The sequence below is a fragment of the Ammospiza nelsoni genome, chromosome 8, assembly GCF_027579445.1.
Source record: "Ammospiza nelsoni isolate bAmmNel1 chromosome 8, bAmmNel1.pri, whole genome shotgun sequence".
Lineage (NCBI taxonomy): Eukaryota > Metazoa > Chordata > Aves > Passeriformes > Passerellidae > Ammospiza > Ammospiza nelsoni.
This window is the reverse complement of record NC_080640.1, coordinates 16,968,036-16,984,000: the sequence shown is the minus strand read 5'-3', so window position 1 is coordinate 16,984,000 and position 15,965 is coordinate 16,968,036. Positions and strand designations below refer to the sequence as shown.

The 15,965-nt window shown below is 42.5% G+C and overlaps 1 protein-coding gene across 1 annotated transcript; it reads right to left on the bottom strand.

Annotated features, from left to right (window-relative positions):
- Nucleotides 1-128: 128 nt before the first annotated feature.
- Nucleotides 129-9,994, bottom strand: SLC16A12 (solute carrier family 16 member 12). Its single transcript, XM_059476682.1, has 6 exons — nt 9,885-9,994; nt 8,108-8,211; nt 6,726-6,869; nt 3,767-4,358; nt 2,461-2,720; nt 129-1,363 (listed from the first exon to the last, which is right to left on the bottom strand). The coding sequence occupies exons 1-6, from the start codon at nt 9,992-9,994 to the stop codon at nt 1,101-1,103; spliced, it is 1,473 nt and encodes a 490-aa protein (XP_059332665.1). The 3' UTR covers nt 129-1,100.
- Nucleotides 9,995-15,965: the final 5,971 nt, after the last annotated feature.

The window sequence follows — 15,965 nt, the reverse complement described above, 5'->3', positions numbered from 1 at the left end:
GACAGCTCCTCAGATGGTGCAAATGAGCAATTGGCACCACCTGAAGATGCAGTTTCTGGGTCTGAAAAGACACAGACTTGCCCCTGCAATACACAGAAACAATTCTGCCAACATCCTCTCCATTATCAGCCCAGGGTGGGCAATCTCTCAGCCACCTGGTTGCATGGACTCTAAAGTTCTCCAATAGGTGCTGATTTTACAAGAGGAAGAGGCTCTGGGTTTGAAAACATCGGAGCCTCTCTGGTCTCTTGGGCTGCCTTTGGGCTTCTTCCACTAATGCACTTAAAGCACATTTGTCTATCAGCATGCCCGGTCCCATGGTACAAATTTACTCCTCTTCAGATAAGCAGAGCCACCACTACACATTTTCCACCCTCCAAGACAAGGATTAGCTGAAAGATCATACCCTGCATGTCAATGTTTAGAAGTTCAAATTTTAAAGGTATCCAGAAGAAAAAAGGAAAAAAGTAAAATTTACAATAGAACATGTGGGAAAGCAGGTCTAAAACCATATTTGAAATTAAATTGAAATGTATGTACAAAGTTCAGGCACATTGTAAAAATTAAAGCTGCTCCAGAGATACTTTCAGCATAAATCAGTTTCCTGCCAGATTTTCTTAAAAAAAACCCCAACCAAAAACAAAACAAAAGCAAAACAAACAGATGACTTTGGCATTTGAAACACTCATTTGCAAAGAGTTTCATGCAGACTGATAAATCCAGAGATTTTTTCATGGTGTGTATAATTAGTCCATTGAAACATACTAGACCACAAAATGAAAAAGCTTGGGTCATTAATAGTATTTTTAAATGTAAATGTTATTGTTCAGTTTTGGTGACTGATCCCTGTGGAGTCAACATTGCATTTCAAATAAATCTGTGAACACATGTATCTACAAACTCTATTTTCAGTCTAGCTTTCTTCTATTACTGCATTAACTTGGTATTACTGTTGCTGTATGTAGATTTAAGCCAACTAAAACATGACAGAACAATCTAATTGAGAGGTCTTGTTTCACAGGAGAAGTATATTCAACAGTGTAACACCACTGAGCCACATCTGTCTCAGGTTGTGCCCTACTGAATCACAACAGCACTTGTCACCTCTTGCTGAAGCTGTTTGTATCCACAGCCAAAAATTCAACATCCCTTTGGTCTAATTCTGCTGTGACAGAATAAGCTATTGCTCCATTTGTCCAGATGTGCTGTTTCAAGGCTGTGTTACCAGTGAGGGATGGCAAATGTGTTCTTTTGATTTTCTTTGCTAGTCTTGCAAAGCACAATAGTGCTGAACTAAATATCATAGAAAATCCACACAGGAGAAATGATGCAGTATAGCTGCCAGTTGTGTCCACAAGCCAGCCTGTAGGGGAAAAAAAATAATTTAGAAGTCTCCGGTATTCTCATGGATAATTTACAAATCCTGTTACCCAGTTATAAACTTTTGGAGTTATCACATATAAAAACGATCAAATAATACATATTTACATCACCATCACTATACTTTTACATCCTGGTGCAGAGAGGGATTTATTCTCAGCAGGCAAATAATGTCTTTATAGCCTTTTATTTGGAGGTCAAATCCACAAGAAAAGGCAGAGCAGTCATCACCACATTACTAAATAAACATCTTCCAACTGCCTGGATTTAACTGGCAGTCTTTAGAAGGCTTAGAGAGCTCTAAGATCTTCATGCAGAAATATTTATTAAGCTGTGGCCAGGCTCATGCTTCACTCAAAAAAATTCTATTTTGCAATAATTTTTGCTATGCACAATTAAATTAAAAGCTTAATGAGCAGTGATTAATTGGGAATTGATGTAAACATAAATTTACAAAATATGCAACATATATAGAGTTGGTTGTTTGAAAAAGATCTCAGAGCTTCCACAGTATTAAAAACTGTGTCAAGTGCTTTCTAAAGAATAATAAGGGTACAGCTCATCCTTACTTCACTGTAATGGTACAAATGGCAAAAATGATGGTTAGATATTACAGGGATGAGTGTATGACCAAACAGGAGTGAAGCTGACTCACCCACCTGTTCAAAGCAATGTAGAGACTAAATACAAAAAGAAAACATAAAAGAAATACAAACTTGGAATAAAACTCTCTTTAGAGAGATTTAGATTTTACAAAATCATGTAATTTTGCAGTGGAATCTTTTACTCCTTCTACTTGCACAGTTTCTAAACTATGAGAAGTGCTGATGTAGCCGTGCTTAGAAGCCTATTTCATACTGGTTTGTTTTTTAAATTTCATCTCACCCTGTATTTGGAAATCATCCCACCAAGGCCAGGATGGGAAATCTAAAGAGTTAAGAATGTCCAGGTGTGTTATTCCTTTACCCAGAGGCTGCCTTCACGTTCGCTGTACATTTGCTAACTTTCCTTCCCCTTTACATCAATAGGTGAATCTGAAGTACTGATAAGGTTGTGGGGAAGTCATTTGGCAAAACTGACCTGCCACAGGTGGGCTCACTAGATATGGTATGGCATGGAGAAAATACACAACGCCCAGTGCTGATGATAACAAAGGAGTTCCCACTGCATCTGCTGTCACAACAGGGATCAGCGTTACATAGGCTCCATCAAAGTAGCCAAAGGTAAATGAGAAAGGCACAAGCAAGGGGAAGCTTCGGAGAACTGGCAGGAAAAGACAAGACAGGCCATCCATTCCCACTGCAAAGAGGTAGCAAAAGTACCGATGTTTCTTCAGGCACCTGCAAATTTCAAAACAGAAAATAAAAATATTATCACTGAAACCAGCATTTCAGCTTCTATGCCCTGGCATGCAGTGCTTCAGTCTCTCACTCTTTTCTATGGCTCAGATCAAGTCAATTGCCTTACACAAGCCTTCACTCAGCAGACGAGCCCACCTACAGCTGCAGAAACACCTGGCCAGCAGCAGCCTGGTGCCTGCAGTGTTCTTCAGGATGTTCCTAGTGACAGAACCCTGCTTTGCAGGGTTTTGCAGGCCCATAAAGCTTCAATGTTCAAAGCAGTATTTCATTGGGCTTTACATCCCAGCTCAGCAAGGTGCTCCCAGTATTATGCATAAAATATTGCAGTATACCTCTCTTAGCTGCCACCATTCCAGTCAGCCCTTACATGCGAGTTAGTGTGAATTGAGATGGCAATTCCCTCCCTTCCTGCTTCAGAAAAACAATGATTTCTCCCACAAACTAAAGAAGTGTAAAGAATGCATCCTTTAGAATCGAAATCCTTGTTAATTTGGCCAGTATCTACTGATGTTACAGATACTGTACACTGATGTTTGGAGTGAGCTGAGTTCACAAAGCATGGTGAGTTCTTAGACTGGAAAATGTATAACAATTTTCAGTCAGTCCTTCCGAGCATGTGCCTAACAATATTGGGCCAGACCCTGGACCCTCTTCTATAACTTCTGCACCTCCCAAGCAACACAAAAGAGATGGAAAAGCAGAGGAAACAGGGTGAAACCCCCTTGGAAATAGATATGGAGGATCACACTCAACATACCTCAGGGAAGGGGTTACATTTCCACTATCAAATATACAAACACATCATTTTTTTCAGGAAAAAAGGATATTAAACCAACTGAACCATTTCAGAAGAGACAAAAAGATTAAACAGCAAGCATTCCTAAAAGTTAGACTCTGTTGGGGGTTTTTAAGTTACACATGCTAGAGAAAGGGTACATAATGTTAGCTTTTATATGTATTATACCTTGCTTGCATCCAGCCTCCCACCAGCTAAAGCTTCCCCTTGATCAGCCAGAAGCCCTTACCTTCTGTCTGTGAGCCATCCAAAGGTGATATTACCAATGATGTCTACAACACCAAGTATGGACATGAGGAAGGCAGCCTGGTGATGACTCACTCCAACACTCAAAGCATAAGGCACTAGGTAGACAAAAAGAGGGCTGCAGCCATATGCCATAAATAAAATTGACACTGCCAGCACCATGAAGCCTGGCATCAGCAAAAAGTCATATTCCTTCCATGAACAGTAGCATAAACATTCATGAGGCCATAATTTGATTAAAGGTGAAGAGATGGACATTCGCTTAAAGTCTTGTTTCTCTGTTTCAGAGACATAATTCTGTTCAAGCAACTCAGGAGCAGCTTTACAATCCTCCTTAAGAGAAATAGGCCGCATCAAGGCACCACAGACACAGAGGTTTAGTACAAAACCTCCCAGGATGAGCAAAGCTCCTCGCCAGGAAAACTGCTCAATTAAGAGCTGGACCACAGGGGCCAGGATGAAGGTACCAATTCCACTTCCTGACATGGCTATTCCATACGCCAGCGCTTTCCTTTTGTTGAAGTATTTGCCCACCATCGCAATGGCTGGAGAATAACAAAGTGCAAACCCAAGTCCTAGAAAAGAAAGCAAAGTGCAGATGGCTTAATACTAAGCATGACATATGGAACATATTAAAGCAAACCATATAATGCATTTTCATTAGTACCAAAGAATAGAAAGCTTTTTCTGATTCTGCATCACGCAGGCCAGTCTGAGTGTGATGAGAAACTAGGATGATGACTTTCTTCCACTGGCAGGGTCCCTGACTTGACAAACCTAACTGATGACCATTAATCCACAATAATAAGACTCAGACAGAAGTAATGGTCATAACAAGAAAAAGGAGGATCACTAAACATGAGAGAACGGGTGTGCCAGCCTTTCATGCATACAAGATGAGGTCTTGCCCCAGGGTCTGCACCAATGCTGACACTGGACACGCTGTCCTGATGAGGCACCACTTTGTGTTTTGGTCTGTTGCAACCCTGAATATTAATTTTCAGGTCTCTGAAACACAGTACAAAGAGCCTGTCTCTGTTACTAATATTCTACAAAAAACCTCTCTTGGTCTGCTAAACAAACCCCTTGCAACAGATGCTTGGAGTCCTGACCATTTTAAATCCCTGCCTACGAGTAAAGAGGGGAGGAAAGCCTCAGAAAGCCAGATCCAGTTGAGTAAACAAAGAAGATTCATCTCTTGGATGGAGAAAAAGATTGTGGTCTCTGCTGCAGAATCAGAGAGCAGGTTTTAATCATCAAGTGGTTGCCCTAACACTAAAATATGTATTTCTGAATCAGTAATAGAAATTAGTTCCTGACTAGGGTTTTGGAGCATGTCCTACATTGAGGGTGAAACAGTCCCCAGTGCTGTAACTGGCTTGCCACATCCTCCTCAAAGGCCACACTGTGTGAGGCAGGCACTAAACCTGCCAGGATGGAATAAGAGGATTAGAGGGACTCTGGGCGGCGGGTGCCCAGTCTGGCACCCCTCAGGAGGCGAGGGGACAAGCAGGGCACAGAGCTGGGCTTGGAGCTGTACAGGCAGCAGAGCCAGCAGAGCAGCCCTGAGCTAGACATCAACACTCAAGAGCTATGAAAATCATACTTTATTAGGCATATACACCATTTATTTTTCAGTGAGTTGGCAGGGGGAAAATGTCTCAAAAAAGCCAACAAATGTCCTGTGAAAAGCAGAAAGTTTAGGGCTGAAAACACTTTTGTACCTCTTAGAAGGAACTCCTCTACTTATTGACACTCCCCAATCTCACCTCTGCTTCACTCCTTGGTTTCAAGTCCTGTTGCTTTTATGGATTTAGACATTCACTTGTTGTGTTCCCATCTGCTCTCTGGGTTGGGGGCACCACATCTAGCCTTTACCAACAGTTCACCTCTCTGTTCATCAGCCCCCACAGGCTAAAAGTTCACTGCTTGTAATGAACTTGGCTCTTCACTACTCCATGTACGTTGGAACTGCCTTTCCACCTCGGTATTCACAGCAGCCCCCACTAAAGAAGCCTCAGAGGTATTAGCATGGTTTGTAGCACATTCCCTCGAATTACAAGAAGCCTTTTTATTTGTTATGAACACATTTTGTCAAAGATTAACATTGTAATACAGTAGCATTGTAATACAGGCGCTAAAATAAGGATTTTTTTTTTTTTTTTGAAACAAATAAGCTGTTGGCAGCATGTGAACTGCAGTAATTCCACCAACTCGTTACTAAACTCCAGGGGACCAAGTACAAGGTCTTATATCACCGTGGCTACCAGGTCAGTATTAATGAGGAAGGAATGTCAGTGTGACCACAGGCCCCTCTCAAGTTCCTCTGTGCACAACAAACACGGGCAGATAGGACAGAGCAAAGATTTGTTTTCACCATACCTGAGCAAAAATGGAGGAGCTGCTACAGCAAGACTACCAACCAGAAATTTTTTTTTGCTGTTCAATTGGAATGCAATGCAGACAAAAGTAAGGCATACAGCTGAGGTGCCTGGTATTCACCAAGAGCTCCTTTATTCTTACTTACATTTATGTTTTAGTTTAAACTTTTTTCCCAAATATGCAAATATATTAGGGCAATCTAGAACTTCTGCTATAACAAACTCCTCCCAAATCCCAGTCAAAATAGGGAAACCTTTTCATGTACACCAACTGCAACAGCAGTTCCTCCTCACCTCCCATAACTTCAGAACTTTTTTGACAGTCCTCTCTCCAACAGAAGGTAAAGTTGCTTTTGCAGGGTGCTGCATTTGTGTGATATGAGATCAGTCAGTGCTGAAGCTTTTGCTGGCACAGCCTCTGGTCTACAATCATGGGAACAGGTCCGAGTATCTCTATTTGACCAGTGCAGTGTCAGTATGACATGGAGAAGAGATCACCCATTGTTTTTAGCATTCCTGTCTTGTGTTCTGGCAGCAACAAAGGGGCTGAATGCATCCTACCTGTGAGGACTCCTAATGATAAGTAGAGATGTTCCAGACTGGTGGCGAATGAGCTCAGAATTAGTCCAGTAGATGCAAGCAGCCCTCCTAGCATGATACCAACTTGGCAGGATACATGATTACTGATCAAACTCCCAAGCGGGGCTTCAAAGAAACAAATAAAGCTGGTAGTTAATGGCAGGTCCTCACACACAGTTCACTGCAACAGTTGTAGAAGAAAAGGAAGCAGGAGGAAGCAGGAGAAAATGGTGCTTGCAGCTACAGAGTGGTCTTCCAACATAATCCTGTCACAATGGTATGAGCACCAAAGATAAAGAAAAAACCCTCTAAAAGTCAGGTTAAACCTGAAACTTGCAGTACCTTTCTCAGCAGTCATTTCTGTAGATCAAAGTCATTATGGAACACAGCTAATCTGCAGTGTCAGGGGGTCAAGACAGGTCACAGGAACAGCCCACACTGTTATGCTTACAACACTCAGACTTTTCCCCACCTGGAATTTGCACTTCAGCCCTCAGTAACTTTAGGTGTCCTTCCTCACAACTCCCTGGCCTTATGGGCTCCGAGTTAGACACAAACAGGAGAGGTCTCACATCTTTTGGACAATCTCCAGGGCTGCTACCCTTCTCCTGCACTTCTCCAAATCCAATGTCTCCCATATCACCCTGCCTCTACCATGGGATGCCATCACCAACCCTCTCCCCTTCTACTACCTGCAATGCCAGGGCAAGGATACCCCTATTTCTCTCTTTTCCCCAAGATATAACCCGGCTGTCACAGGTGAGTTGTTGCATCTCATTCTTGCTGTGCCCCTCTGCCTTTCTAGCAATTCTTATGGATTAATCTCTTCTACAGGACCAGGGCATGGATTTTCACCAAGCTGTACAGCTTTAAAGCAAACCCATGAGAAATTCAGTACAACTGCTGTGTTGATGCACATGATTTTTAATAATAGCAAATTTTCCTTTAAGAGAGAAGACTATTTGTAAATATACACTTTTGATAAAAGGAGGATGGTTGTGACTTGATCTGGAGGCAAGATGTACATCCTGTGCTACATCTCAAATATGACTCCAATCAAAAGGCAAAAGAAACAATTGCTCAGTTAATAGCTCTCAAACATGAGGTGTCCCAATAGACCTGAACAAAATGACATTTCTGAAAAATTAGATCATTTCACAAAACAAAGTTCTGCTTCTTTTTCTTCTTTCATGAAGGCACTCCCTTGCAGAACTGTGTTGGGGGAAGCAGCTTGGATATACCATACCCCAGAGATCCCACAGTATCACTCTTTCCCAGCTGACTCCACCAACTTGTGAGCATGCTAAAAACAGATGGAGCCAATGCAAAAGTAGCTACATTACTCTTGAAAGGGTAATACACACCACAAAGCATCGTAGCACAGTCCACAATGGAGTGGATCCAAGCAGTTCTGGCATAATCCTGCCCAAAGTATGCCTGAAACTCCACAAAAAAAATGGAGATGCACCTAGGACAAAAAACATGAACATCAGTCAGTTAAACATGGAATATCTGCCTCATGGAAAACACTGTTCTCACTCTTCAGGTATAAAAAGTACCCACTTGAAGGTCCTCTCCAGCTCCTGGGAAAATCAAAATTGTGGTTGTGAACCACAATTATTATAATATTATAATTATAATTATGTGATTATAATATCATATGTTTCTTGCTGCTAGAGTTTTTATGACTCAGTATTTTGAACTAAAAGGAAATTGAAATGCTAATTCTCCCCAGCAACTTATAGCCCATATGATGATGTTGCTTCCCTGGCACACAAAGCCCTGGCTTCACAGTTCTTCCCTGGCCTTGTTGCTCACTGTCCCACAGCCGCACAAACTGTGAGGGTAGGGTCAATGTAACACCTGCAGAGCAAACCCCACCTGCAGCTGTGTGCTCATGGATGGACAAGTGCAAAGTAACTCCTCTCAAACAAAGAATCAAAACACAGCAGGAGCCTGTGGACCTTCCAGCAGTTTAATAAAATGTTTGCAGGAGAGGTCCTTTCTCAACTTGACAAGTGTTACTGTTCAATATGTCCCTGCAGAGGAACAGATTAAAAGGTTGCATAATTTCATTCTCTTTTCTGGATCAACAAGAGATGCCTTTTCCCAAATCACTGAATGACCACTTTCTTCAGCTTTTTTTCTTGCACATATTTCACTCTTCTATGTAGTCTAATGTGTGCCAACCATTAGATTATTTCCTGTATGTAACACATTGCACACACAAACATGGAATTAAATCCTCTAGGAATTCTCTGCTATTATTATGGAATTGGCACATTTGTATGCATTAACTAACACTGGGTAAGTGTTTCTATCCCCTTCTGTGCTGCTGACTCCAAGACCCTAGATCCCTAAAGATTTAAGATCCCTAAATCTGGGAGCTTTATTTTAAAAGAAATAAGAACTTTAGGTAGGAAACACTGTATTTCCACTATACTGGCTGCCCAACAAGTTTTCCTCACTTACCAGGGTGCTTAACTCTCTGCTTAATATAGCTAAATTGTCCATGTTCACACACACCAGGCTCCTCTATCTGCAGTTGACATCAGAGTCACTGTGAAAGCAATCTCATCCCAGATTGCGTTATTTTTATACGAGGCAGCAGTCTAGTTCATGTTCTCTCCTGTTCTTTCTATTTTGAGAAAATATTTTCTGCATATTTTGGATACCAGAAGGGTGCAGAGAGGAGTCTCTTCTCTAGGGCTCGGATCTTCTCAGGTAGGACAGTGTCTGAAATGCTCGCAGTGGGAGAAGGGGGTATTGACAAGATTTTCACATTGACTCAGGAATCACTTAATTCACTGGGACTGGCAAAAATGAGCACGGCTGTGGGGTCAGAGGGACACAGCGAACCCAAAGAGACCCTACATGATTCCTCACTCCCCAGCAAACCACCACAGCCTGAAATAGCTCTACCTGCCCCTGGCCTTGATTCTGTAAGAAATCAGGGAGCGGGTGCTGAAAGCTAGAGCAGCTGTCAGAGGAGGCAAGACTAAAACCAGAGGGCTCATAATCCCTTGGTCGTCCCAGCAGCCTTAGGGGTTTCAGGAGATAACAAACCCTCTTCCTATGGCGGAAAAGAAAAGAAAACTAATGCCACAAAGAGGCCAGCAAGACAAGCAGCAGTGCCTTTACCTTGTCACGGCCCTGGTGCAGATGGTGACGAGGAAGCAGCCAGCGACAATCATCCATCCCCAGCCTCCGTCGGGAGGGCCGGCGTGCCGGGCCCGGCGGGATGAGGCCATGGCGGTGCCTGCGCTCCTCACCTCAGGGACGGCGCCTGGCTGAGGCCCTCACGGCCAGCGCGGGCCCGGGCTGCTCGGCACATGGGGCTGCGGCCATCTGCGGAGAGAAACAGCCAGGGTCAGCCACACTGCACACGGTGTAACCCGAAAGGCTGGGCAGAAACCCTGCCTCAGCCATCCCTACTGCAGGAAAGGGCTGCTCGGCACATGGGGCTGCGGCCATCTCGGAGAGAGAAACAGCCAGGGTCAGGACAGACTGCACATGGTTTAACATGAATGGCTGAGCAGACACTGCCTAGGCCATCCCTACTGCAGAAAAGCGAGCGCGTCTTTCACATGCAGTTTATAAAAATTTGTTGGAACCAAGAAGGCCATCAAGATTTGAGCCAGTGTCTGGTATCATGCTTTTCATGATAATTTGGGTGATTTGTCCAGCACTTGCATCCTAGCACACAATACCCTCTTCCCCCCTGCGTGTCACTGCATACATGTGCAAGTCACTTCACTGCTGCCAGTCCTCATCCACATCCAGCAGGCTCCCCACTCATCCATCCCTGGCCTGAACTGTATTTCCAATTGCAATCTCTACTCTAACTAGCTACTCGTCCTTGTACACAGTTTAGTGTGAAAGTTTTGTTTGAGAGAATACAGCTTTCACCTTTGTATGGGAAGGGAATATTTACTCCACAATCAGAGAAGATCTGATGATAAAATGTCCTCTGTATTCTCACAAGCTAAACCCCAGATGAAAGCTCTAATCAGCAGGACGCAGCAACTAAATTTTGTGAGCATGGACAGTTCACAGAAGGTTAGAGCTAGCCTGTTCCCCTCTCCTAACCACTTAAATCAAAACTGTGTCTGTACCCAGGCCATCAAATTGTCTCTAAATACACACTGGGTGCTGCAGGACACTGGAGGAGACCCACTGACACCCACTGGATGCACCCCTTGTGAGTAACTGAGTCATGTGCTTTGCTGAGGGGACCAACAAAAAGCCCTCAGTCCTTTTGCATTAGTGACTGAATGGCAGGGCTCAGCCAAGGGACCTGAAGTGCCCCAATTTTCTCAGTGCAGGAACACACAGTGCTGGCTGTCAGTGCCACATTTCAGCCCGTGTTTCTGCCATCACCAGCAAGCCCTTAGCCTCTGGACAGATCAAAGACTTTTAAGACATAAGCAGAATATCTAGGATGCCTTTCAGTTTTGCTTGAAGAGAAAGCTCAAATACCTTCCATCTCACCTCGATACAACAGATGCTGAGAATGCAAGATTACCACTGACAAGAACCACAGGCTTCCCAGGAAGTGTTACCTGTTAAGGCAGGTCAGAGGGCTACGGAGCCACTTAAAATGGCAATTCAAGAAAGCAGCTACATGGTTAACAGTGTGCATCCTCAGTCCTTGAAGCTGCTCAGACAGGTGATGCTCAAGGCTTCTCTGCAAAGCCCAGAGCTTCCTGACCCAAAACAGCAAGACACTAGAGCTAGCCCTAAACACCACCACATCTGAACCTTTGAGAAGTGTCCCTCAGTGACCTCCTTGAGATATCCAGCTCAAAACCAAAACCAGAATTATTTTAAGAAAACATACACACACTGCCAAACTCAAAGGTGAGCAAAATAGGAGAAAACAGGTATGACAAACAAAAACCACAACATGTTGAAAGCTTAGTAATATAGTTAGGTGGAGTTGGCATAAGCACATGATCCATCACAGGAGGATCCTGGGCACTTCTGCAGAGTCTTTGCAGGGAGAAGCTCCTTATTTTGGGTCTGAGCAGTATCTTTCATTGCTCCTTCTACAAGAATGAAGGGGGTTTTTTTGTTTTTTTCTCTTTGGTGGGGTTTTTTTTTTTTTCTTTTTGGTTGGTTGGTTGGTTTGGTTTTCTTTTTCAAGTTTTGATTATTTAGGGTGAAGGAGGAACTTCCAGGAATGCCAGAATGGATAACAATAACCCTTCAATAAGAAGAAATATATACAAAAATGTTCAGATCTCCACATGCAGAGCCCTAACTAATTTTAATGCACAAACAGCAGTAGCTGGGTGGCATGGCCTCAGCCCAGATCTCTGGCCCCACTTCCCAGGCAAGCCTCAGCTCAGGGTTGAGTTCACATTTTTAGCTGTACATTAACGTACTTGGGAAGAATTTGATGGCATATCAGGCTAAGTAAACATAGATTAGGTGTTTGGTTACATGGTTACTTGCTGTTATTTTCCCAGAACCCTGCCAGCAAACATTTAATGAGATTACAAGCAACAGAAAACAACCATATTATAAAAAATGCCTGGCCAACATGAAAAGGCCACCCAGCCTCCCTATAGCAGATTAGTGCAGACCTCATCTCCTTGACTCCCCACTTGCTTCAAGGAGTGCTGTGACTTTCACAGCCACTGAACTAATAGGCAAGTTAAATTATTACCTTTCTTGTTGCTGCATATGTCTAAAAGCACATATGTCAACCTGACAATTTCATTTGGAGGGTAGGAAACTTCATTTGCTTACACCCCAGTGCTGTTTTCTAATTATCTGTATGGTGGATAGTACAGGCTGTAGACTCTGTAAATGAAGTTGAACAGCAAGAAAGCACACTTTATCTGAGCAATCAAATCCTCCCCCTTCCCAAAAGCCAGTTTGCTCTCATGTTGTACCTTTTTCTCAACTTTTCTGGTACAGGATAAGACTATTTTTGAATATTTGCTCCACTGTAAGGCCTGGCAGCATTGGCTGCTATTATATCTCAGAGGTACATGAAAGTTCCTGCTGCTTGAGACAGCTGAAGGAAAGCGGGGTTAAAATATAATCTTATGAAACAGGTCTATACTTTGCTAAGTAATGTTCACCCAAGCACTAACTAAATGTGCTTTGCTGTGAGTTCAAAGAAGATGCAAGTGGGGTGAAGATGGTATAAATTCTGCTGATCCCTTAGAAAGCCTTAGTTACCCAATGTGCCCTGGCAGCTCACTAAACAGTGACTCTGTTCCCCCAAGAAAAAACATTAGGTTTGATTTGGCAGGATATATCAGTTACTTCAGCAGCCAGAAAGAAGCCTAGAAAGAAAGCAAATGCTCCTGAGAGCACCTCCCTTACCCAGTCACTCAGCAAGCAGAAAGGAGGGGGTGAGTTTACTAAAAAGGCACTGCCATAACCTTGCACCTCATCACAAGGTCCCTTTTGCCAGGAAAAGGAGCACAAAAATCCACGGCAGCTTAGCAACCAGCCAGCACAGCAACAGGAGCCCCTGACCTTTCAAACAGCTCACAGGCAGCAAAGCGCTTGCTGCTCCCTGTGCCCACCTCTCCTGCCACCCTAAAGGTTTCATTCTTTGTAATTCGTTCAATAATGATATCACAACAACCTGAAGATGCAAAGTATTTGTTTGACAAAGGACAGAGGAACAGCAGGTACAGTCACTGTGGCCTGCCTGGGGACCAGGGCTGGGTTTTTCCTACCTTGTTTACCTGCTCCATTTACAGTGCTGGCAACTCCCTCGTCTCAAGAAATGCCACCTCCAGTGCTTTTTGAAAATGCTCCATTTGCAGAGGGATTCAGCTTCAGCCAGAGGAATAGACATAGGGTGAGATTTGTATCACAGCTGCCCCACAGCAGGAACACAGATCCCACACCATAGTGGGGGTCCCACTCCACTACTTTCTTATTCTGCACCCTCTCCTGATTATACAAAATCAAAATGGTTCTGTGTGTTTAGATGCCTTGCAATTTCCTTAAGAACTGCATGGAAGGATTCTGTGCAGTTTATCCCAAGGGAGCTGCCCCAAATATGTATTACCAGCCTAAGTAAGCACAGAATCCAACACTTACTTTTACCTGTTCCATAATGCAGAGATCTACATGTCAGAAAAATGAGAAAAAGACTTATCTAGAATTTTCTTTCTGGACCAGTGTGAGATACACCCAAATAGTTAAACTGTATGTGCCATTTGCTGCCTTTACCATGAAGATGGGGTGGGAGAGGCCTGAGAAGCCTGTGACAGTCTCTGTGCCCAGAATGCCAGGACACGCTTCCAGAACAGGTTCATGCACACCAGTGAATTTAAACTGCACTTCTCTGGTGAGCAACAACACACACAGCTTTCAAAGTTACTCTAAGAACATCCGTGCAGATGAATTTTATGAACAAGTATAAAGCAGTTTAAGCATAGCTGGAGAAGATTCATTAATGTGTGAAAGGTAACAGAATTGCATATATTTACTACATGTAACCTACACACTTAACTCTAGGGCAGTTTACTATCTTCTTGTATTTACTATTCACATAGCTCTGGGCCAGATCTTCTGTCTTTCTTGTTCTTCAGATTGCACCAAATATTATTTCTAGCCACTTGCTACATTCATGCTGACCTCTTGTTTTAACACTCTCCTGCCTTCTTTTCCCTTTGACTGCTGCATCCTCAATGAAATGAAAAATAAAAAAAACTAAAGAACTATGAATAAAAGAAAAAACAAAAAGGGTGTGGTATGAGTATCAAAGATGGAAGAGAGAAGAAGGAAAAAGCTAGCTAACAATAATATGTATGTTCTGTGGGACAGTGGAGCAGAAGATTAAATATTTTACAGCTTTTGAATGAGTTCATTTCATTTGCATGTCTTGAAGGATCAAGGATGACTGCATCTGACCACCGACCAGAGTCCTTCCCAGAAGTTTGCTACCTTAACTTACACAGTAGAGTACATTTAAAAGGGACATGGTATTGGATATGAGCACAGAAGATGCAGACAGCTGCAAATCCTCTATTGACAGGTCTAGTTAGGAGAAAAGGAGGTACTCTTTTTTGGGTTTTTTCCTGTTTGGAAAAAACAAGACACTTTTCCAGCCTTTTATGCTTCCCCATATTTCCACACTAGCCATTGCATATCATGGTAGGCACTACAGCCAGAATTCTGGCAGGCTGCTAAATCCTAAATTGTTCTTAACTACATGGAAAATAAAGACTTCAATGCTATACAGCTCTTGGGATGGAAACACTATTTCTAATCTAATCTATTTTCTCAAGTCAACAGCTGTCCCATTCTGTACCCTAAGTTAGCTATTTAACTCAAAAAGAACCGCTTGTTTTGATTTCAGCAGAGTCCATTTATCAAGAATTATATGATTATGACTTTGACTCGTTTAAAAACAACCCAAGAGGTTCTCTGCAACCTTACGTTCCTAAATAAAAATAACTCCATTGAGCATCTTAAGGCTGTCATTTTATATTGTCAGCTTTTCTCTATTTGATTATGTGTCTGTCCAGACTCTAGACAAAAACCAAGTTTATGTTTTTCTGAAAAGAATGGCTGATGAATCCATGGAAATATTCCTTGTGTGAGCACGTAGTCTTGCAGATTGTGCATGTCTTTACAAGCAGGGTACACGTTCTGCTTCTCAGACCTCCATAAAATCAATATCTCTCTAGCACTGTTACAAATGGTTAATAAAAGAACTGCTTACCTGAAAGTCCATTTAGGGAATTGTACCAGAATCAAAGTAAACAAACAAATATCTAAAAAAATCCCCAAACCAAACCAAAATCCAACCTGATTTTTAAGTGTTGCCATAACACTAAGACAAGAAGCACATTAAGACAGATTGTAATAAGTGCTTCATACTTTTTCCAGTTTTTTATCCATATTATTCCTGAATAAATCTGGATGTTTTATTTTGAAAATGTGTAACCACTTTTATTCATTTAAGGAGGGATTTCACTATGATACCAAATAAAAGCAACATTAATAATCTATTTTTTTGCAGTAGTACTTTGGGGCTTCTAATCATAGAGCAGTCACAGGGCTGGGCATCATGCAAACATCTGATAAAATTTGCCCTCCATCAAAAATGTATCCAGATAGAGAAGATGAAATGTGTAAGAGCCCAGCTTATTAACTCCCATCACTACGCCGAACAGCAAATGTTCTTTGTTTGCTTCAGTGAATGCATTTGAGGGAGGTGGTTGCTGGAGACAGATGGAACAG

Excerpts from the sequence above, each read along its gene's own strand:
- SLC16A12 (XM_059476682.1), bottom strand. The coding sequence starts at position 9,994 with ATGGCCTCATCCCGCCGGGCCCGGCACGCCGGCCCTCCCGACGGAGGC. Across the intron at positions 8,212-9,884 it reads TGCACCAGGGCCGTGACAAG|GTGCATCTCCATTTTTTTTG; the intron begins GTAAAGGCACTG and ends TTTTTGTCCTAG. Across the intron at positions 1,364-2,460 it reads AGTGAGCCCACCTGTGGCAG|GCTGGCTTGTGGACACAACT; the intron begins GTCAGTTTTGCC and ends TTTCCCCTACAG.